At 41.5% G+C, this 24,073-nt stretch overlaps 1 protein-coding gene across 1 annotated transcript in view; it reads right to left on the reverse strand.

Annotated features, from left to right (window-relative positions):
• The window catches only part of MACF1 (microtubule actin crosslinking factor 1), a 350,964-nt gene that overhangs the window by 77,654 nt on the left and 249,237 nt on the right, over positions 1-24,073 (reverse strand). The window contains exons 44-52 of the mRNA XM_007453778.1: positions 21,447-21,613; positions 20,013-20,169; positions 18,018-18,135; positions 14,455-14,517; positions 13,557-13,798; positions 12,599-12,728; positions 11,701-11,900; positions 8,344-8,839; positions 6,193-7,664 (exon numbers count right to left, since the gene is read on the reverse strand). Of these exons, the coding sequence (XP_007453840.1) occupies positions 6,193-7,664; positions 8,344-8,839; positions 11,701-11,900; positions 12,599-12,728; positions 13,557-13,798; positions 14,455-14,517; positions 18,018-18,135; positions 20,013-20,169; positions 21,447-21,613 (3,045 nt within the window). The remainder of the gene's footprint in view (positions 1-6,192; positions 7,665-8,343; positions 8,840-11,700; positions 11,901-12,598; positions 12,729-13,556; positions 13,799-14,454; positions 14,518-18,017; positions 18,136-20,012; positions 20,170-21,446; positions 21,614-24,073) is intronic.

Genomic DNA, 24,073 nt, shown 5'->3' on the forward strand with positions numbered 1-24,073 from the left:
TCTGAAAGGTCCACATTTCAAATCACAGTACTGGTGGTAGGAAAATAGCTTGTGAAAGCCCAGGGGATAAGTGTATCCCATTAATCTGCCACAGCCACTAACAGAGACTGGTATTTGAAAAGTATTCGGTAGTGGCACTGGGAAAGTAATAAGGAAGGTGGGGAGGGAGCACATTCTCCCCATAGCTAGGTTTTTCCAACCAGGACAGCTGAGACTTGGGAAGAGTCTGTCTGGCAGGGGACAGCCTTTTGGTGCAGTAATGCTTTGGTGCAGTGACCTGACCTGACCTGACTCCCTGATTTTATTCCTGGTAAACCAACCACCTCTAACAACAAAATGCCCTTAAAAGCAACTCATCGTACCTCCTAGAGAATCACCACTTATGGCTCGTGTGCCAGCCAGCTAGCTAGAAAGTGCCCAGGACTAGGCTAAGGCTCAGACCACTTACCATGCGTTCTAGACACAGCGAGAAACAGCCCCGCTCTGCAAGTCTGTGCTTATCTCAATCGTGTCCACTAATCAAAACTCAACACTAAACACAAGTTCTGCATAGGATAAATTCTAGTTTTTCTGGACACACATGTTTCACATGATGATCAATCTTGGTTGCAAATGCTACATGCTGACACTACATGTGAAGAATTTCAGTAAACTCAAAGAGAAACTCCTCACTCCTTCCTTCTGGTTGAGGATATATTCGTTTTGCTTTAAAATCTTCCCTTTGCTATCAAAATTTCCAGATGGATTTTTGTGAAATCCATCAACACTTTCTTGACGTCTTTCCATTTGATTTTACTACCTTCACTGAGGCGTGAGGCTCCTTCAAGATGATGCAATGACTACAATCTTGGGATTTTGCTTGTGGTGCTGATATTTAAGATATTAATGGCAATACTTTAAAATGGGGCTGGAAAAAGTCCAACGTGAAGCAAACTTAAGGGTCTTAAAGGCTCCTTCACCTTCTCCCCACCCAGCTGCTATGGTGTGGGTGGAGAGGATTATTACAGAGCATTGGAATTTTTTTGGGGGGGGAGGTGCAGAGGGGGATGGTCACATAGGGGTTATAAATATCAGCGGCCAAACTGTGAGCTCCTGGGCTGAGAACAGACTGTAGTCTCCCCTTAAAGGCACAGAGCAAGGAAGCTCCCTCAAGTATTTCCACAAAGGAAGTTCCTCTTCTCCACAGAAATGCTCAGCTGAACACCTGCAACAACCACTCTACGCCAAAGAAACCGCAGATGCCAGGAAAAATGACGAGATTTTTAAACCAAACACAGATCAGCACCAGCAAAAATAAAGAATCCAGGGCCCGGCCTAAGGGTGTGCTAACTACACAGTCATAACCAGATTACCAGAAGGTAGCTTGTCACGTCAATATTTATCTTAACGAGCACCTTTTCCAACTGAGTCCTAAATTTCCCACATACAGGTGGCAATTTTCTCCTATCCAGGGCAATGGTTCTCAACTGAGAGAAAATTTTTCTTTCCAGGGGACACCTGGCAATGTCTAGAGGCATTTTTGGCTGTCACACTGGGGAAAGGTTGCTACTGGCATCTAGTGGGCAAAGATCAGGGATGCTGCTAAACATCCTCCAATGCACCAGACAGCTGCCCACAACAAAGAATCATCCAGCCCAAAATATCAGGAGTGCTCAAGTTGAGAAATCCTGTTCTAGGGCATTCGTTTTACTTCCTTGGACCCCAGTAGTTCCTATTGGAGTAGCCTTGTTTAAGGAAGAAGGAAAAAACCAAGGCAGGCCAAGGGTCAGCACAAGGCAGGGCAGGCAGGGGTGGTGAGGGTCTACTCATCTTATCCTGACTGCTGTAAAGCTGGAGATACCTAAACCTCCGGTGACAGACAGGTCACACCAAGTGTGATTCCCTTTCTCTCCAGGGGCAGGTAGATAATGCTAACCTCACTTGCTTTCTTCTCTGGTAAATCTAACTGGCAAAGATGAAGATGAGCTGATACTGTCTTTGTAATTATTTGAAAGTAAGGAGTGAATATCTATCATTGTGCAAACTGGCAGTCTCTCAGCTCCATGGCAGGCCCTGTCCTCCAAGGGTTTTCACATGTGCTCACAGTGAAGCTTATGCTTGCTTTCCATGAGGCCAAAAAATCAGATGAACAGGTTTATGGGGCTTTCTTGTTCTGGCTTCAGAGTAGGATAGAGGTCCCCAGACAGAAGCTGCAAGTGTATGCAGTCCCTGACCCTGGGCTCTACTCAGACTGAATCAGGACTGAGAACAGTCCTAAGAAAGCCTGCTGCCTTACCTGTAGCCCACCAAACCCCAAACCTCCACACGTCCTGACTGAAAGGAAGGTGTGGTTCCTGAGGGGGGTGCAAGGGAGGGGCTGGTGTAAGACTCAGAATGATCTCAATTCTTGGGCTTCCCTGGTGGCGCAGTGGTTGAGAGTCCACCTACCAATGCAGGGGACACAGGTTCGTGCCCCGGTCTGGGAAGATCCCACATGCCGTGGAGCAGCTGGGCCCGTGACCCATGGCCACTGAGCCTGCGCGTCCGGAGCCTGTGCTCCGCAACAGGAGAGGCCACAACAGTGACAGGCCCGCGTACCGCAAAAAAAAAAAAAAAAAAAAACCACAATGATCTCAATTCTTGATTACAAAACCTACATAGGGAATTTCAAAATGAGGAAAGCTTCTTGTTATCATCAGACTTACAGATTTCTTCTCCAAATCTGGAGTCTTTCTCTTCCCTTCCTAGGAAGGTCACCCTGGGGGAATTCTTTGACTTAAGTTTCAGTGAAATAAAGGTCCCTTCTTTCTTGTTAGACTCTAGTTATATATATACAGTTCCTTTTCCTCACTAATCAGAGACTCTTGTTCAGGAAAACAGAATTTCCTGAAGAGATTAGCCAAAGTCTTTTCCTTCCAGTTTTCTGCAAACATGCTCAATATTCTCCTTCGTGATTTCTGGAATGGCTTCTTCCTTTCTACTTCCAACAGAGAGCAGAACCCAGCAAAGCGCCTAACTCAGGAGGTTTGAGGTTTTTGCCTGTTTAGTGGGAAAGGACTCTCTTCCATTCCCATCTGATAGGTCCTCGCTGGCTGTCCAGATTCTATCAATTATTCAGAAGCAATCGAGGGGAAAAGTCTTTCCTAGGAATAATGACTTTCAGTTTTTCACATTCATTTAAGAAGGAAATAACTTTTCCCAGAGGCTAACTGCCTTTCCTAGCATTTTTCAGCTCTGTTGCACAGTCCCAAGTAAGCCTGGGGTTCTCCACAGACCTGACTCATTTCTGTATTCTGACCATCCCCCGTGGAGTCAGCTAGGTCAAAGCACAGCCCACGTTTCCGTCTCACAGATTCATACCCTCTTCTCTACAGCAGATTCTGTGCTGAGAGCGTGATCCCATTGTAAAAAGACAAGAGTTGAAAACTTAAAGCGAACGCTGCTTTTTTTTAATACTTACCTTCATCTCTGCTTTTTCTTATTAAAAAAAAAATTGAATCTGAAAGCAGAGTCACACTGTATGCATCTGGTCTGCTGCTGGTGTGAGGGAAGATTAATCTATCGTTGGACTACTCCGCACATTAACCCAGGAACTCAACGCTCAGATCATGAAAATGACTCAGTCCTCAGAATGGGTCCAAAAAGACCTTCCCTTGGCTCAGCCTCTAGGGAACTGTGAACTGATACACAGAGCTTTTCCCTTCTCATTGTTTTCACTTCCCACGAGCTCAGCATGAGCTAAGCCAGTACTGTGTTCCTCCCCTCCTGCCTCAAAACCTTTGCTGGGAGGAGGCAAAAACTCTTCCCAAAGCCCTTGACTTTACAAGGTGGACCTGTGGAACCAGGCTTCTGATTTGTACCCCCAGCTGGAGGAGGATACACACGGGCACCCAACTTCACCACCCTCCTTCTCGCACTCATCTTCTCATCTTGCCTTGTCACCACCAGTTCCCTGCAGATACACACACTGGCCCCAGCTGCCATATCCACAGTATTGGTGGTGGGAAGCCTTCTTCTTAGAAAGCAGCAAAACAAGTCTGTTATCCCAAGCAACTAAGCGGCTACTGAACCCTGAGTGCTGCTGGGCTACATACTAGATACAAATAAAATACGGGAATGTCCAATAATTTCTCAAAAGCTTTCAGCAGCGTCAAAATTCAGAATGTCTCTAGAAACCAAGGATTAAATGAAAAGGAAACAATCGCTTGTCCTCAAATCCAAACACTATATATGCCTGCCTGTGGACTCTTTTTTATATCCTAGGTCATATTTAATACAATTTTAACAGGCTTGTTTCGTTGTTTTCTAGCTCACAGAAGATCAGAAGGAAGGGACAGACTGCTCAAGGCAGACTCAGTGACAGCAGTGAAAAGTAAAGCAGTGAGAAATAATACCTGATAGCAGGGCAATGGGGGAAAAGGCAGAAGCTACATCCCCCCATGTATACATACACATACACATACATCCAACCCAACCAGTTCAGCAATTAGAGGCCCTAAACAAGGACTTCAATACAGAACTCAAACTGCATGGTAATTTAAGAACATTTAGTACAAAGCAGCCTCACCATAGTAGAGAACAGTATAATCTGTTTAGTAATGTTAACCTGCACTCATAAGAACTTACATACAATATAATGTTTAGGAAATTAGGCAAATAAAAGTTAAAAATTCCATATAAACCAGAATCTAGTTTGATAAAACTACTTTGGTGCCTCAAGGGATAAGCTTCAATTTTCTAAAAAACTCATTTAGTTGGTTAGACAGTTGATTCTAAGTAACCCAGATCCAAGCAAATCAGATAAATGAAGGATGCCTGTAGCAGAGCCTCTCCTTTTGAGGGGCTTACAATGGAAGAGGGAAGAGAAGCCCACGTGGTGAAGCAGGAAAGGCCCCCCGGCCACTGGATTAGGTGTGGGCATTTCCCAGAGGATAACATGTGGGCTCATGGCTTTGAACCTTCTCTACCTACCCTTTCCTCACCTGGTGCCTCAAGAATCCCAAATACGACGACTTGTGTTGCTCCACATTGCACTGTAAGGGGTTCTTCAGCCAATGTCTCACCTTAGTGTGCTAAACATCCCCCAAGCTAGAGGGCCCTTCTGAAACAGCCACCTTTCTGCATCTGGATCCTGCCTACAAATTTGTGATCTTTTTCGGGACCATGTGGCTCTGACCTGGTGTCAACACCACCTTTCCATCCATGTTTTTAACAGAAAGAATCCTAACAGGCAGGGGCTCTGAGAGAACAAAGTAACTCTGATGGCAGAGTGTTACTGTGTAAGTAGGAACAATCACCACTGGTGATGGAAGTAAGGTATCCTTTCCAAATCTACTCCAGGCACCAAGAAGGAAAGAGCAAGCAAACAGGCCTCCAGCAGGGAAGCGAGGCGCTTTTAGGTTAAGTCTTGGGGTAAAAGGCTCACGCAGTGAGAGCCAAGACCCAGCAGACAGCCCTGGGTTCCAAACCCAGACCTGGCAAATTTGTGCTTTTGAGTCAACTCCTCTCATCTTCCCGGCTGTTTTAATATAGACTCACAAAATCTCAGGACTGGGAATTCTGACTCAGGCAAAGAATCAAAATATTTTCGCAGTTAAGGCAGTGCTTCTCAAACTCTCGTACGGGCAGAGAACTTGTGCTCTTGAGGAGTCTAAGGTGTAGTCTTAAGCACTACTTACTACAAGTGGAAAATTTCTTTGAAGTGTCATGTTTGGTCTTAATAATTCATGAGAATTTTTCATTTTGTCTCATAATACATCAATAATACATCAATAATTTTCCCTCAAAATCTGTGAAAAAATCCACACTTTAGCAAGATGAGCCCATGTTTATCTTATGGATTCTCATACCCCGATACGAAAAACAGGGCCCTCAACAAACATTCACTATTGTTACAAAATTGGTTAATTTGAAATCTCAAGAAATCATAAGAGAAGATTCTTAGAGTAAGAAATAAGGTTTGGACACTTCTTTCTATACCCTTAATTGGTTATAAACATTAAAACAGATTCCAATAGAAAAATGTTCAAACCTGTTGCCCAGAAGTCCAAGAGACTGTCTAGTCTCCAAACTGTGTGCTATGGTGGTGACAGAAGTGAGAATAATGAAACCAGGGACAGAAGTTAAGATGTGTACTCAATCGGTCTCCAAGTTACAAGAAAAAAAATACACATATTAGACAGAAAAAGATTAAAAAACAAGGGTAAGACTTACTTTAAAATCTGCTAATTGTTGGTTGATGACATCCACCTCGGTCCCCACTACCCACTGGAGCGCCTCCCCCTCCTCAGCCGCTGTGGTCATGTCATTGAGTGCTTTCAGCTTTCGATAGAAGTCCTCAACCCGGCCCAGGGTCAGCTCCAGCTGCTCCTGCCGACCTTTACTCCTCTCTATCAGTTTGCCACACTGTTTGCTCAGGGCTTCTAGCTCCCTCTTGAGTCCTAACAAGTCCAGAGTCCCTTCTTCCTCCAGCATTTGTCGGCACTCTGCTTCAGAGGCTTCTATGTCTAACTTGAGGGCTTGGATTTTGTTAAGGAACAGCTGTACATCCTCGATCTGGGACTGGAGGCTATCAGTGTCTCTGCCGATAGCACCCATGCCATCGAGCTCATCGTCCAGGTCTGCCAGCTGAGAAAACATTTCTCGGACTCGGCAGTGAAACTGGCCAATGCCCTCCAGCTTGTTTTCCATTGCCATGCAACCACTGTTCACTCTTTGCTTCACTTCTAGGAACTCCTGCTGGGTGACCTCAGCTTGATACAGAAGTTGGGAAGCATCAGATCCGTCTGGGGCATCTTCTAATAGGCCCCGAGTGAAGTTCCTCAGATAGTCCACCTGTGGCTCCAAGGTCTGCAGCACTTCCTGTTGGGCTCTTAGCTTCTCCAGGTTCTTGTTGCTGCAGGCTTGAGAGCCAAGAGCATCAAAGATCTCAAGTTGGTGTTTGGCCCCTTCAACTTTCTTTTCAATATTCTTAAAGCTTTCCTGGAACTCCTTGAGCCTCTGAGTCATTTCTTCAAGGGACCCTGTTTTGGCCTGTAGCTCTTCTGTAATGGAATCCATGTTCTGGTTGATCCCAGCCTTCTCATCCCGGATATCATCCTCATCTGTTTCTGAAGAGTTGATCAGAATGTCAGCAGCACTGTTCAGGATTTCTAGCAGGGAGCGGCGCTTTTCCACCTCACTCAGCATAGCCTTTGATCTCAGGAGATTGGACTCCAGCTGCACTGGATCCAGAGTGACCCGCAAGTCAGACATCTTGACCTTACAATCTTCTATCCATGGCACGAGATCTTCCACATGCCACTGATATTTCTGAGCTTTCTGCAGACAGTCCTTGAGCCTGGACTGTCTGTCTGCAGTTTTTTTACTAAGCTCTTCCCAATGGCTTTTGAGCTCAAAGAGCTGGTTTTGTAAAGTTTTCTTCTCTTCTCCAGGAGGTACAGAAAGAAGCAGAGATTCTCCTTCTGCCACAATCACCTCATAGGAACCACGATGTTGGTTAAGGTTCTTCTGAAACTCTTCATTCTCCAGTAGCTGAGACTGTAGCCGCTCTAATTTTGCAGAAATTGGGTGGTTTTTTGCTTGCTGGCTTTGTTTGTCATCCAACCAGGTTCTCAGCTCATCAAACATTTGCTGGAACTGCTGGGTGCTGGCAAGAGCTGCCTGGAGTCTGTTCATGCGATCAGCTGAAATGAGAAAATCAAATTTAAATCATCAAGTCTGAACATGGCATTTAAAATGTTTGCTGAGAGTACATGGTCTAATCTTAGGAAAAGGAAACTAATGCTAATTGAGGGTCTACCATAAAAGAAGCACATAGCGAGGCTCTTTCATTTACTATATCCTATTTAACCCTCACATCAACCTTGTAAGGTGATATGAGTAACAGAAGTAAACTTTTAACTTCTAAGCTGGTAAAAAGCCATAAATGTTTCTAGAAAAAGAGGCAACAAATTAATGACAAATTTTTTCTTGTATAAGGCCATCCTAAAAAGTCTAGAACATGTTCTAATTTTGTATATATGGTATATGTGTGTGTGCGTACACATATAGTATGAAGAAAATAGGTATCAGTGAAAGTATGCGTGTAACTCCACCTATAAGTACCTCTATGAATCTCTACCTGCTGGCTAGATTTATATTAGTGTTCTTATCTCTTAGATTATGGTGTGTAAAGCTTCACATATTGCTAGTGCCCAATCAATGTGTAATGACCACGGCAGTCCTCACTGTAGGTGGACAAAGGGATAGAGTAACACTATTCTGAGTCCAAAAGCTACTTAAGCGTCGACCTAGATTCTAGGGACCACTAATGCACTCCTCCTTTTGGCTTGCCACTAATAATGGCAGCAGTGTATTCCTCACCTGCAAGGTCTTCTAAACCTTGGAGAGGCAGGGCAACAGTCTCCAAACGCTTCTTCAGTTCATCCTTGAGGTACTGCTCTCCAATGAGCACTGAAAGTTCATCGCAGAGTGTCTGTGCCTCCTTAATCTTGTGGTCTAACTGCTCCACGTCAGATCGAATCTCACTGGTCTCCTCCAACTGCTGCTTCACAGCCTCAGGTTGGGTGCTGATGGCCGACTGGCCACTCAGTCGCTGTCTGACTGCCTTCACTTTCTCTGACAAGTCCTGGAGCAGTTCCTGGTACTGGGTGCTTTTGACAATAGCTTGGTCAATTTGGCTGGAACGGGAATTAAGCTTGTCAGTCAGCTCAATCCACTTCTGATTGATGCTCTGGAGCTCCTTCTGTACTTGGCTGGTGGAAGGAGAGACATCTCCAGGGCCTGTTAGGATGCCCTGAGCTGCCTCGTTCAGCTGCTCATGCTGTTGCCTACGTGCTTCAAATTCCTTCAGCATAAACTGTAATAGAAATGACACCAAGATGTTTAGAGAGAAAAGACAGATCTACAAACACTGTCAAAACAAAAACTGATTTTGGATTGTGCCAAGCAGTGCCAACTCCTTTTGAAAATAAACCAGAAAACTCCAAAGACCAGGCTACTAGGAAAATGCAGTATCACTTTTAACAACTGCTTAATAAAAACCTGTTTTGAAAGGACCATTGATTGTGTCTATTTTATTTCTTTTCCTTATTTGTCCTATACCGTTTCAACATCAGTTACTAAGGTTGGCCTTCGTTGGGTAACCAAAGTTTGTTTACTGGGTGGGCACTTGTCAGCTTTGCCAGGCAAAACCCAGGCCTCTGAATTGGGAGTTTGGAACCCTGGGTCCCCAAGTGAGCTATATTACTGGCTGGGCTTGCCATTTCAACTCTTTTTTATTTTGTTTTTGGCGGTACGCGGGCCTCTCACTGCTGTGGCCTCTCCCGCTGTGGAGCACAGGCTCTGGACACGCAGGCTCAGCGGCCATAGCTCACGGGCCCAGCCACTCCACGGCATGTGGGATCTTCCCGGACCGGGGCACGAACCTGCGTCCCCTGCATTGGCAGGTGGACTCCCAACCACTGCGCCACCAGGGAAGCCCCATTTCAACTCTTAATGCCCTACTTTTCTTAGTTCCTTTCTCGAATTTCCATCAACACATATAATCTGCACATTATAATATAGCACAATTAGATAAAAAGTTTCTTTAAAGCAAGTACCATTCCTTTTTATTTATTTCTATTCACTGTTTCACTCATCCAAGAAGTTGAGATTACAGGCTCTGTAGTTAGACACCTGGGTTCAAATCCTGACTCCATCACTCACTAAACTGTATAAACTTAGGCAAGTTTTTAAAAGTTCTCCAAATCTCAGCTTCCTTATCTGCAAAATGAGGATAGTAAAGTAATTACTTGACTGTTGTTAGGATTAAACAAGAAAACTTATGGAAAGTACTCAGCACTTACACTGCATAAAAATAAATACAACAGGACCTCAAGGACTAACAGATGTGTAAATAATGAACTATAGTAGAATGTAACAAAAGTTAAAATGATAAAATGCTGACGTGAACGTGGAATTGTGAAAGCAAGAAGTAAAGGTGGTAAATTCCTCCGGGGATGACAAGAGCAGAAGAGGGAAATCAGGAAAGGCTTCACAGGTGACACAATAAAGAATATGTGAGTTCTCCAAGAGAACAGAGAGTAAGGCTGGTTCAGAGAAGGGCCTGGGATTAGCAAAGGCACAGAGATCCTGAGATCTATGAGTGCAGTGTGTTCAGGAAAGAACCCATTATCTGGTGTGGGAAGAAGCCCAGGTATATGGGGGAAGAGCTGGCAAGACAAACTGGGACCAGATTGTGAAAAGGCTCATGCACTACAGTGAGCAGGTATTTGAACTCTGTTTAATAGGCAGCCAAGAGCTACAGAAGCATTTTAATATATTCAGATATATGATTTAAGGGGATAACTTGATAACAGTGTAGAGGATAAACTAGACCAAGAGGCCCTTTAGCGGGCTGCTGCAATGGAACAGGCCCAAGATCCAGCCCACCAGCATGTACAGTGGAGAAGAAGAGAAGCTTAGAACGTGGTTCTCAAATTACGGTCTGGTGGCCCCTGGCAGTCCCTAAGCCCTTGCATGGGCTCAGTGAGGTAAAAACTATTTTCATAGTAATACTAAGATGTTATTTGCCTTTTTAAATTCTTGTTCCCTCACGACATCTGATATCACAACAGATTGACTGCAGAAGCAGATATGAAAATCTGTGAGACTGTTCTATTAGTCAGACATTTTTATTTCACTTCATTTCATTTCATTTATCGCTATGCCTTGCAGGTTTTAGTTCCCTGACCAGAGACTGAACCCGGGCCCGACAGTGAGAGCGCGGAGTCCTAACCACTGGACCACCAGGGAGTCCCAAGCCAGACATCATTAAAGAGATTTGCCAAAGATATAAAACAATGCCACTCTTATTCGATTTTTTACATTTTGGAAAATGTTATTTTTTCATAAAAATGTTATGTATGTTAGTGTTATGGTTGTATCATCAATCATAATTTTAAAAATTAATTTATAAATACATACTTCAAAAATTCCTCAGTGTTTTAATACAGTTAATATTAATATATATTAGTAGATAAACACAAGCTCTTTGGGATCCTCAATAATTTTTAAGAGTGTAAAGGGATTTGGGATCAAAAAGTTTGAAAACCACTGGATTAGAAAAAAATTTGTAAGTAGACTAAATAGGACTTGATAGATAACATGGATGCAGGGGCTAAAAGAAAGGGTTCTTTCAAAAACTACTCTTAGGGGACTTGGTGGGTGGTTAGAAGAAACAGAACAAGTTTAGGGAAGGCTATAGAACAAGGAAAGGGTCTAGGCAGGATTTCACTGGAAATGACATCCCTGGACCAACCTAAATTTCACAAATGTTGGGTACTGAGATCTGATCAGCAGAAAATCTTTAAGTAAAGCTGGCAGATGTAAGATACTGCATGAAGTAATGTGGATCACTACCACTGGGGATTGAAAATAAAATATGATTCTATCATTTAGTCAGAAGTTCCCTGTCTCCCATCTGCTCATCTTACTGCCTCAGTCAACGATATTAATACAGTTACTGACATTAAACATATTAACAATACTGTTTGCTATTTGACAGGCACCATGATAAAGACCTTACAAGCATCTCATTTAAAGTGAGGAAATGGAGACTCTGAGAAGTTAAATGACTTGTCCAGGGTCATGTAAATCTACCTGTTGAGAGCAGCATTCAGACCCAGGTTCAAGTGCCTCTCATTTCTTTGCTCGAAAGCTTTCAGCCATACTGCTCACCTGGACCTGCTGCTTCTGTGCATTCAGCATGTTGGGGTCAATAGACAGGGGCCCCAGCACCCCCATCATCAGCTCTTTCTCCATTAGCCAGGGCCGGAGCTGGGATTCTGCAGCCTGGAAGCAGGCCAGATGACTTGCAGATTCCTCCAGCTGCCTTTGCCGAGCCATTGTCACCTCAGTGGCCATTTCCCATCGGGAATCTATAGAGAGAAAATGAGAGAATGTATTCTTTTACCCTCATCAGCCACTAGCCTGGTCCCTAAATTATGTTCTTAATATACTACAGGAAATGAACCCTGGAGCATTATTTAATATTTTTTTAAGTTAAAAATAACCTGCATTTAATTTTAACTAAAGTAACAAACAGTTTTGTATCTTGACTGCGGTGGTGGCTATATGTAACTACACATGGGATAAAACTGCACAGAAGTACGTACATACATACACAACGCATGTAAAATACCTTATGCGACATATGTATTATTTTATAACCTGTTTTTAAGCTTACTAATTATGAGCATCTTTCACGCCAATAATTTTTTTCATACCAGTACACATTCACCTACATCATTTATAGTTCAATATTATGAGTGCAGCATAATTTAATTCCTTCACAGAATGTTTAGATTATTTTCCATTTTTCATTTTTATCATCAATGCTCTTTGTCACAGCAGATTGTCAGTTTGACTTGCCCACGAAAAGGCAATACTGATACTTTGAGTGGAATCTCTAAATTTTTTCCACAATCAGGCTCATTCTCTAACCCTCCCTGCCCCTTCTTGCTTGCTTATGACAATTAACTAAAAATCACTCCTGTTTATTGGGTGTGCCGAAAGCCTGTATTTACTTTGAAGACAAGGAATTTAGTGAATCTGTAACACCCCAGTGATAACATACTGAGCTCCTCTTGCATTTTCTTCCAGTTTTCTGCTTCTTGTGAGTTGGGATATGTCATCAATAATCCAGACAGGGCTTCCTTTACATTCTGGACTTTTGGAGAATTCTGTTCCAATTCAGCCAGGAAGGCCTAGGAGAAAGAACATCATGAATGCCATGAGATTTCTGGACAGGAAACAAAGCTGTGAGTGTGGAGGAAATGACGGGAAGACAGGGCAGCAATTACAGGCTTGACTTCTGATTCTATCCATGATTGTTTCATGATTTTAAGATACTTAACCTTTCTGCCTGAATATTTAATTAAAAGGAAAATCTAGATGGCAAGATTTGAATTTCTTTTATGTACAACACATCAGTAACCCAATAAGAAAATTGCTAATCCCTATAAACTAAGTGTCAGGAATTGATAATGATGATGATGACGATGATGACGATAATGGCGATGTTTATGCAGTTGTAGGATATGACATGCTAGGCCTCAACAGGAATACTAAAATTCTGGCAAAAAATTTTTACCGGATTTTCTACATGGTCTTATTTCTTCTAACATTTTCCCTAGGCCTACATGTCAATCTTTAGAATGAACTGCAATCACAGCTGTTTAGATCCCTCCAACAGCTGGAAAGGTGCTTTGATGGAATGACTTGGCTTATACCATCACATTGAAAATGAGATCCCATTCTCAATGAACTGATGCTTCTGAGGAGGGATATTCTCCTTCTGCAAACAGATCTGGTTTTGTTTCTCAGTCTGATGTGTAACAACTTCTAATTTCATAGGTAAGAAAATTCTCTGGGAGAGTTTAGGCATACTAGTCATTTGAAAGTCAAACATGATGCTCATAACGACTGGGTGGTTGGCCATGTCTCACTCTCAGGCCCCGGGGCTCAGGCAGGAACACTGGTACAACCACCCCTTCCTCTTAGTGCCTGAGATGCAGCTAATGGGAACACAGTACCTTGTTAGATTCAGCTTGGGCTCTCACTGTCTCTGTCTTGGTTGGAGATGAAGAGGCCTCCATGCCTTTTAGGACTTCCTCTTTTAACTCCAGCCACTGCAGCACCAAGCCTGCCTCCTGCCGAACTTCCTGCATTCGGCTGAGGACAGGCTGAAGACTTTCCCGGCGTTCCCGAAGCACTTCCCCAAGTTTCTCATATTTCAGGTTTACATCTGACATGTCACACTGGATCTCCGTCAGATCTAGCATCACAGAAACAGAGATCAGACTGGGAATAGCTCTCAAGCATCCCCAGTGGTTCCTCACTAAATTATGCATCAGGATTAAGTATCTCTCCCACTCCTTCTAGTGAACTAGAGATGATCTTCCTGCTAAATCACATAAAAGTTCCTGTTTACATACAAAAAGCAAAAGAGCTCTCATTAATCTGATTTCTGATTTTGGCATTATATACTCAGATGTATAAATAAAATGGCTAAGAAATACGGGAGCAGCAAAAGTGACGGGAGTGAAGGATTCGGGGCATTCTTCTACTTCCTCTTCTTTAAACTGCAGAGAAGAAAACCTAGCTGGGAGGCTGAGGGCTAAATTTAGACCACCTCTAGTATAGCTTCTTTATAATTCAAAGATTTGCATATATTTTCTTCCAGGTCTTTCCTTATTGGTCTTATCTAGTGGTCCAGTTTATTTGCTTAGTAACTTTATTTCACTGGTTGCCAACCTGTTTAGCCTCTAGCTAGCAACAAAGAGGCATCACAGTTGCTTCTCCCCAGGCTTTTACCCTCACACCCATCCTGGCAGCAATCCTTCCACACATATGGAAACATACACAGATGCAAACATGAACACTGTCCTAACACACCCAATGAAGAGGCACTGTTGAAAATGGCATTCTCACCTTTGCAGGTGTGGTATCCGTTTACACTGCCTACAGAGCTTCCTACAGAGGGCAGTATGGAACCTGAGCAGAAGGACAGAGAGACAAACAAGGCAAGACAAATGTGTTAGGAATACATACAGGCACCGAATTTATTCTTTGGCACTCACTTTAAGCTCAGATATCAGGAAGTTAACACAGCACAAGACAACATACTCATGGAAAGAGACAAATCATTTTAGCTGCCGGGCAACAGTGTCACTCGAGGAGTTTCAGCTCCTTAACCCTAACCCTAACCCTTTCTAGAGGAAATCCAAATTCTCTTCTTAAATCTCCAATTTGGATTCTTTGGACCTTGCCCTAATTTTGTGAAGCAAGCATTAGTAGAATGACTAAGTTTTAGACTGGCATTCGACATACTTAAGAATGAGGAGGATTTATAATGCAGCCAAAAAGGTTCAACTTTAACATCAATGTTCTTCAACATAATAAAAATAAGTACAATTAAGGACATAAAAAGCAGCATTCTTTTAGTAAAGACATTAAAATGAGCCTTTCTTATATTGTTTCAAAAGATTTTTTTTTTTTTCATGACTTTCTGCTCCCCTTCCCCAACCAGAAAACAGAAATTCTAAGTGTCAATAAATCTGGCTCATAAACATTCCCATAAATTCTGTTTAGGGTCTTTGGTTCTGTTTCTAATTACCACAATTTCACCTATATTCTCCCCAAGTTGATTCCTTGTGTTTCAGGAGTATCCCAAGTAAGTAAAAACCAGATCATGTAATTACAAAGATTATAAAGAAATGAAAAGTAGTCATGACATAATGCAACATTCAAAGGGCAGAATAAGACTCTCACGTGCACTGATTTCACTGTGGAAAAGGTCAATTGCAAGGTTATATATTAGACAATAATGATTGTAAAACTTTTAAATGTTAACATTATTGTATTTTCAATTTAAAAAATGGATCAAACCCAAAAGATCATATTCCACTGCAGTCTGGTGATGATGACCAAAAAGAAACTGGACTAGTAATTTGGAGAAGACAGTCGTAGCCAAGACCATCACTAACTCAGTACATGAGCCTTAATCTATGGACAGACCTCGGTATCTTCTCTGAGATATGAAGATAATACTACCTATCTTGTCAGCTCTCATGGGTTTACTGGTGAGAAGTAGTGAGGTAGTGTATGTGAAAGCACTTTACGAAACCAAAAGAGCTCCACGACCATAAGGAACTAGAACACGCATGGGTTTTCAGAGATGGAAGAGAACTTTTTAAGAACACTCAGACTAGTGATCTTCAAACTGGTTTTCAAGGCACCCTGAGGAGGTGCTTTAGGGACTCTGTAAATGTTTGGTTTAATTTTAATATTCAGAACATATTCCTAAGTACTTAGAAAGGGCAGTAAAACATGCACATTTCAATTATGTTGAACACCACATTTTAACCCAGTAGATAGAGCCAATTTATGCTGCTTTTTGGAGAGAATAAAGTAGCTCCTGCACCTCTGTGCATACATTTAAACTTCTTTCTGAATGTCACTGATGGGAAAAGTTGTAGTTCTTCATTAGCACTCTATAATTTTCAAACTTACATATGTCCACTTACGTACAAAGAAAAACATCTACAGCACACATGAATTCCATTAAATAAAATGACAAAGGCTGAGGTATATCTACTCAGAGCAGGTTCTCATCAGGGTAGAATTGTGTAGTAAGAGAATTCTTAACACTTCAGATTGTAAAGTGGATTTTTAAAAACATTTGTCATCATTTGCAACTATTTATCTGTGTGAAACGTATTTTCTGGATACAATGCAACCAAGGAAAAAATTGAGAAATAAATAATGAATGTCATTCAAAATGTCATTCAAAAATTCTTTTTTTCCCAAATTTTCATATTCACTAAGATAGCCTCAATGTTCTTTTTTTTTAATTAATTAATTTATTTTTGGCTGCATTGAGTCTTCGTTGCTGTGCATGGGTTTTCTCTAGTTGTGGCAAGCGTGCTTCTCATTGTGGTGGCTTCTCTTGTTGCACAGCACAGACTCTAGGCGCATGGGCTTCAGGAGTTGTGGCACGTGGGCTCTAAAGCGCAGGCTCAGCAGTTGTGGCGCACGGGCTTAGTTGCTCCGCGGCATGTGGGATCTTCCCAGACCAGGGCTCAAACCCGTGTCCCCTGCATTGCCAGGTGGATTCTTAACCACTGTGCCACCAGGGAAGTCCCGATAGCTTCAATATTCTCATTGATGAATTTCATAATAGATAAACGCTATAAATTCACTTATATTTTTATTTGTCTTATAGTTCTACAGGAAATTTATTTTTAAAAACAATTACAGTACTTTAAAAAGTTCGAACAACCACTGATCTAGTTCAGAAGTCAGAAAACTTTAGTGCACCAGCCAAATCTGTCCCTCCGCCTGTTTCTGTATGTGAAGTTTTACTGGAACACAGCCACGCCCATTCATTTATATATTGTTTATGACTGCTTTTGTGCTACAATGGCAGAGACATGTAGTGTGACAGAGACCATATGGCCCACAAGCCTAAAATATTTACTCTATGGCCCTTTATAGGAAAAGTTTGCTGGGTGATGTCACACACTAATAAGTCAATGAACTTAGAAATTTAAGTGTCAGAATATAAAAATCACCAATTCTCTGAAATGTTGTCACTTCTAGATAGTTCCAAGACATCTTTAAACTTTAGGATACAATAGGAAAGTAGCCATTCTCAGGAGGAAAAAAGAAAGTAAACTTTGCCCTTACTATTTAAGTGACTATAGGAGTGCATTAACATAGTCTGGTAATAAAACCTAGGAGATCCCAATCAATTGACAACCAGCAAGTGACTGTGAGCTCAGAATGCCTTTTTTTTTTTTTTTTTTGCGGTACGCGGGCCTCTCACTGCTGTGGCCTCTCCTGCTGCGGAGCACAGGATCCGGACGTGCAGGCTCAGCGGCCATGGCTCACGGGCCCAGCCGCTCCACAGCATGTGGGATCCTCCCAGACCGGGGCACGAACCTGTGTCCCCTGCATCGCCAGGCGGACTCTCAACCACTGCACCACCAGGGTAGCCCTCAGAATGCATTTTGTTTGAAAGACTTAATTTGTAGGCAGAGATAATTCATATAGTTGGGCACAATCTTTGTATGCACTTCTAAGAAGTGTGTCAGTACTGACTCCTAAACACTTAGCCTCTCCCAAGATATCATGCTTATACCCTCCAGGGTTGACCCTAACTTAAAGTTAATGCATAGCCATCCATTCACGTATTTAAAAGACAGAAATTCCTCAAGACGGAAAATCCTATTTTAATCCTTCTATGTTCATTACACAGTTCTAAGTGGGCCAACTAGTCCCTTTTTCCCATCACAGGAAGGGGTTTTGCAAAATGGAGCAATGTTACAAAGGAAATGGGAAAACAGATCAGGTTGAGGGGAAGATGCTTCATGAAACATCCTTGGTTTTCATATCCAACCTTGATTCTAATGTTTATTCAGTAAGGGGTCATCACCAAAGGGCAAAGCGAAGAATGATGTTTATTCACTACATTTTCAAGAGCCCACACTCACCTGTCTTGGCTTGAGAATCAGGTGCTGTGATCTCCATGATGAGATTTTCTAAAGAAGTACCTTTGCAATTGATTTCTTCTACCAAAGTTCCCTTACTTGTCCAGTCGTCTAGGAGACCCTGTTTATAGAACAAAATAGCAAAATGTAGTATCTGGAGGCTTTCTCCTCATAAGTAGGGACACCTGTTCTACATACACTCCCTAAAGTTTTGCTAAGCATTAAGCAATCATCCTCATTTATTCAGCCATTTCCAGAACTTGGTTTAGCCAGGCAAGATGTGGGAGAATGATATCCTGGAATATTCAGGCCCTTCTCATTCATTCATTCATTCAACAAGCAAATATTTTTTGAGCACTTACAATAGGCCAGGCATTGTGCCAAACACTGGGGATACAAAATAGGCTTATGACACAGTTCCTAAAACCAAGACCTCAGATTATCAATGGCATTATAATGTGATAAATGCTATTACAGAAATATGCACAGCCACTAGACTCTGAGAGCACAAAAGGAGACACATCTAACTCTGCCTGGAGAGAGGAAAGATCGGAGTTAAGAGTTTGCCAGGTGGACAAAGGGAATACCATGCTTGTAAAGAATATCAAGGAAATGGTAATTAGAGGGTAAAATGAGGAGCTAGGTATTGAGATGTAAAGAAACATACAGAATCGTAGGCTACACTTTGCCTTTTCAAGGGAATTTTATATTGGGTTTGAAGTCAGAGCTCAAACCACCACAGAAAGCTGTTAGGAAACAATGGCATTTGCTCTAAGACAAAAGTATCTGGTCATGTTGTCTCTAAGCTGTGAACTGCCTGCTACAGAAGTAGAATTTTACTCTTTTCCAAGCTGGGACACTATCCTAGCCTTTAATCCCTTCCTCCATCCTGAATCTCCCTCACAATCTACTTAGTTTGCTTTTGACTTCAAGCTGCAAAGCAGCAGCAGAGAAAGACATCGAGCCATGAACATCTGGCAAGCTCATGCTGCCGAACTTCAAACTGAACCTTGCCAATTCAGAGTTTGTCAGTTCTTTTATTAGTCACTCTTGATTCCAAAGAGCCAACAGTTCCCAAACTATGCACTGACTCACAGGATACTTTAAATTTTTGAGGGAAAAACAGTGACATCTGTTGGACACCATGTGAACAACTACTGTTAAGCTGTTTGGACCTGACCACTTAGTAAGTGAGGTTTTTCAGTTTTTTCGGTGTTGGTTTGTTTTTTGCCTTGAGATGCCATGAAAAATGTCTTGAAACACAAAGCGAACCATGAACCAAGGAATCAGGGAAGCTCTGTCCTAGGGAACTCCCCACAGCAAGTGCTCCTGGCACTCTCTCTGCGAAAGCTCTTCTCTTTCATCTATTCAAGATAAATCTTGTTTTACTAAGAAAATAAGGACAAATGCATGAGCGTTAGTTGGAGACTGGTTTCAACAAAAATAAGAAACATGTTAGAGGTGCAAACAGAGCTGGATGACTATGAATCAAATATAGGAGAGAAGGGATTCTGCAACAGATGGGATGCTACCCATGCAGGTACATTCCAACCATGTGACTGTAACTTTTCCTTTATTAGTTGAGGAGAAATACTCTCCTCAATTTTCTGATCACATATCTGGTCACTTGCTCACATATAATTGTCTAATTCTCAAACATACAACAAGAGGGTAATCTTCTCAAGACTGTAGTCTGACAACTGTCTTTTTTATGACCTACCACAGCATGACAGGCATCCCCAAGACAGCTGAAACTTTATAGATATCATTCCCAGATTACTTTTTTGGTTTTGGTTTTTAAATAGGAGATGTTTTGGTGCTCAGTGCTTGGGTAGGGGTAGGTTGGACTCACGTGGAGAAAATGGAGGAACTGCTACTCTGATACACATGGATAACTTGGATTTCTCACACCATTTGCCCACCACAGGTGGAAATGAGTCCACACAAGATTCCAAACTGCTGTCCAGCCTGATTCCTGGAGAGACTTTGTTCACCTACCTTCAGGTGTTCAATCTGTTTTTCCAGCTCTTTAGTGCTCATGAAAGTCTCTGTAGGTGGAATACTCCCTTCAGTTTCCTTCAGCCATTTCTGGAAAGTCCTAACCAGCTTCCGGAATTCATCTAATTGCTCCTGGCAAGATGATGCATCTTCCTCTCTGTCAACAGAGACAATTTGTTACTTGCCAGACTAAGCTTGTAAAGAAGTCAACGTGAACTAAAACTATATTCATTCTAGGACTCTAGGCATCAGTTTCCTAACAGGGCCTTTCCTTCTCATAATCTTTTCCATGGCAGCTTTGGCTAAACAACCACATATAATGTAGGAGATCATCAAACTAAGGAATCTGTTGCCCTTGTTTGGACATTTCTGGGGAAAGGAGTCTTCAATCTTACTCTAGGCTAAAGTGAAAATGAGAAAAACTAAAGGGAGCCTGCTATTTAGGTACTATGATACAATGGAAAGAATGCCGGCTTTGGATCTCAAGGCCAGCTCTGCTACTTTTTAGGTATTTGACTCTTTCAAGGCCCAATTCAAATGCTAATTCCTTTAACAAGGAAGATGCCAAAATTGAGGCTCAGAGAAGTTAGGCTAAGCACACCAATGAGTAAAATAAATCAAGGAGAAAGGAGAATTCAATTTTGAAAGTAAGTTTTGGAAATGGTCACATCTATTAGACTTCAAGCCAGAGATCCTGGCTCTTCATATAGCTAAACAGCTCTCAGCTGAGGGCAAGAAAAACAAAGCCTCCTTGGCCTTTGTCCTATCCCTTTCATCTGCACTAAATAACCGCTGCTTACAGTGGTGATTTGAGCAACTGCTTTCCTCTAGTCACTAAAGCCATCATCTGCTAAATCGCGATATTTATGGCTAAACCAAGAGAAGTCTTATCAAGCTTTTAAACCCACATGAGGCTTTCTAATGGAGGAATTATGGCTTTTCAACTGTGAGCTAATAACCTGAAATCATCCACCTTTGTTGTAGATTCCCATGTTTGCCTTAAAAGAACCCAGAAACTCCTCCGAAACAGCAACTTAAATGTGGTCAAAACAAGCAGTGTGAATTCCAATATAATCCTTAATTATGTCTGGGAAGTCTCTTCCAATTTTTCTCATTATTTCAAATCCTGCCGCAATCCAACTTGCTGCCCCAAATTTGTTCTGTTTGGTCCAGGTGACCTGGGCTTTTGATTGTACTGAGGGGGAACTGAGTCCCATTACTGAGAAGAAACTCACTATTTACTAATAGAAAGACCACTACGCATTAAGTAGACTGAATAGCTTTGTCTAAAAGAGGCACTTTCCAATCTCCTACGGCTCAGTAGCAGAACTTTGATGCCATCTTTTCCAGTGAAGAAGGAAGGAGAAAGTCATTTCATTCAACAGCAAGAAAAAATTAGCTCCATGACATTGATCCATACATATGAAAACTCACCTTTCTTTAACTGTCTTCTGTAGCTCTGTGAAGTCCTTTTTGAGGTTCTGTACCCTGTCCTGGTGCTGGGACAGGTCCAGGGCAAAGCCACAGGAGCTCAGGTCACTGACCAGGTACTCAAGAGTATCCAGGTTCTCCTGTTGGTCTTCCATTTCCAAATTGAGCTCCTGTCAAGGAAACAAGGAAATGTATTCAATCCTCTGGCCCTTGTAAATAATGACTCTAGAGAATGAAAGATATCTAGATTAAAGCTGGGGCATGTTCTCCCTTACTTGTAGAGAAAGAGGGAACAAGAAAAGAGGCATGGGGCTTCCCTGGTGGCAGAGTGGTTGAGGGTCTGCCTGCCGATGCAGGGGACGCGGGTTCATGCCCCGGTCCGGGAGGATCCCAAATGCCGCGGAGCGGCTGGGCCCGTGAGCCATGGCCACTGGGCCTGCGCGTCCAGAGCCTGTGCTCCGCGGCGGGAGAGGCCACAGCAGTGAGAGGCCCACACACCGCAAAAAAACAGAACAAAACAAAACAAAGCAAAACAAAAAATTAAAGAGGCATGTTCACCGGGTCAAGTGCTAGATCAAAACATTAAATATGTAGGATTTCTCCAATCCACCTGAGAGTGGCTGGAAATTACAAAGGAGTCTTGTCTCCTTTAAACAAATCTTTAAAGATTCCAGAGGCAGCATGACAGAATAAAAAGAATGGAAGTTTCTGTAGTACAACAGACCTGAAAGTCAAGCATGGCTTTGCCATTTACTAGCTTGTGATCTTAAGCTACTGAACTTCTCTAAGCTTCCGCAGTCTGTCTCTTCTTTAAAACAGGTAAACAAACTCTTCACTATTATTTAACACTGTATTGACAATATTAGCCAATGCAATTAGGTAGGAGAAAACAATTTGCGGCATAAGAATTTGAAGAGGTAAAACTATATTTGCAGATTACATGAAAGTTTATTTGTAAAACCTCAGAGAATCAACAATAAAACCAAATTGAAGAGTGAAGTAATCCAATAAGCAAGAATATAAAATCAACATATAAAAATCAAGAATAATATAATAGCAACACAAAAGGTACAATTTTAGGAACGGTACAAAACCTTTATGAATAAAACTTTAAAAGACTTCTGAAAGACATGAAAGTAGATCTGGAAAAAACGGAAAGATGTTCATAAAGCTATGTGTGTATGTGTATGTGTATGTATCCATCTATGTGTGCATATATGCATGTGTGAATGAGTAAAGTATTGTGAGCCAAACAAATATACCAACTCTTTTCTCTAGGACTGATAAAGTTGATTCTAATCTCCATATGGAAAAATAAATGTACAATTATAGCTATGAGAAATCCTGAAAAAGAAAAAAAAAAAAAGAAAAAAGAAATAAGGGAGATTAGTCTTACCAGATAGTAAAACATACCAGAAAGCCTCTAGAATTAAAAATAGTATGCTATTCTTAATGAATAGAAAGACCATTGAAATAGAATAGAAAATCAAGAAACAAACTTCAATACATAAGACATTTTGTATGTGATAAAGACAGATTCTCAAATCACTGGGGTAAAGACAGACTCCTCAAATAAATGATATTGGGAATAACTATATAGAACTTTGAAAAAAGATGAACTTGTATTCATACCTCATACTATACCTCACAATAAACTTAAATTGTTAAAGTATTCAAATGTAAAAGAAAAAAAAGAAAAGAAAAAAAGAAACCATTGAGTAAATTCCATCATAACCTGGGTGTGGCAAAAGGCTTTCAAACTATGACTAAAAATACAACTTCAGTGAAAGAGTGATATCTCTGGTTTCAAGCTATACTACAAAGTTACAATAATCACAACAGTACAGTACTGGCACAAAAACAGACATATACATCAATGGAACAGAATAGAAAGCCCAGAATATAAATCTAAATGGATAAAGAAGATGTCTCTCTCTCTCTCTCTCTCTGTCTCTCTCTCTCTCTCTCTCACACACACACACACACACACACACACACACACACACACACACAGAGGAATATTACCCAGCCATAAAAAAGCATGAAACCTTGCCATTTGTGACAACATGGATAGATCTAGAGTATATCATGCTAAGTGAAATAAGTCAGAGAAAGACAAATACTGTTGATCTCATACTTGAAATCTCAAAAACAAAACAAATGAACAAACAAACAAAAACAGACTCATAAATACAGAGAACAAACAGGTGGTTGTTAGAGGGAAGGTTAGGAGAATGGGTGAAATAGGTGAAGGGAATTAAGAGGCACAAACTTCCAGTTATAAAATAAATTTAAGTCATGGGGTTGTAACATACAGCATAAGGAACATGGTCAATAACACTGTAATAACTCTGAATGGGGACAGATGGTTACTAGCCTTATCATGGTAATCATTTCATTATGTATTTAAATGTTGAGTCACTATGTTGTACACCTGAAACTAACATAATATTGTATGCCAACTATATTTCAGTTAAAAAAAAGTGATAAAATCTATTGTGTAAAAATTAAAAAAAAAAACTTTTATATGGCCAAAAACACCATAAGCAAAGTCAAAAGACAAAGGACGAACTGTGAGAAAATATTTCCAACATGTTATAAAGGACTAATTTCCCTAATACAGAACTCTT

This window comes from Lipotes vexillifer, unplaced genomic scaffold (assembly GCF_000442215.2).
Source record: "Lipotes vexillifer unplaced genomic scaffold, Lipotes_vexillifer_v1.1 scaffold213, whole genome shotgun sequence".
In the NCBI taxonomy this organism is placed as follows: Eukaryota; Metazoa; Chordata; class Mammalia; order Artiodactyla; family Lipotidae; genus Lipotes; species Lipotes vexillifer.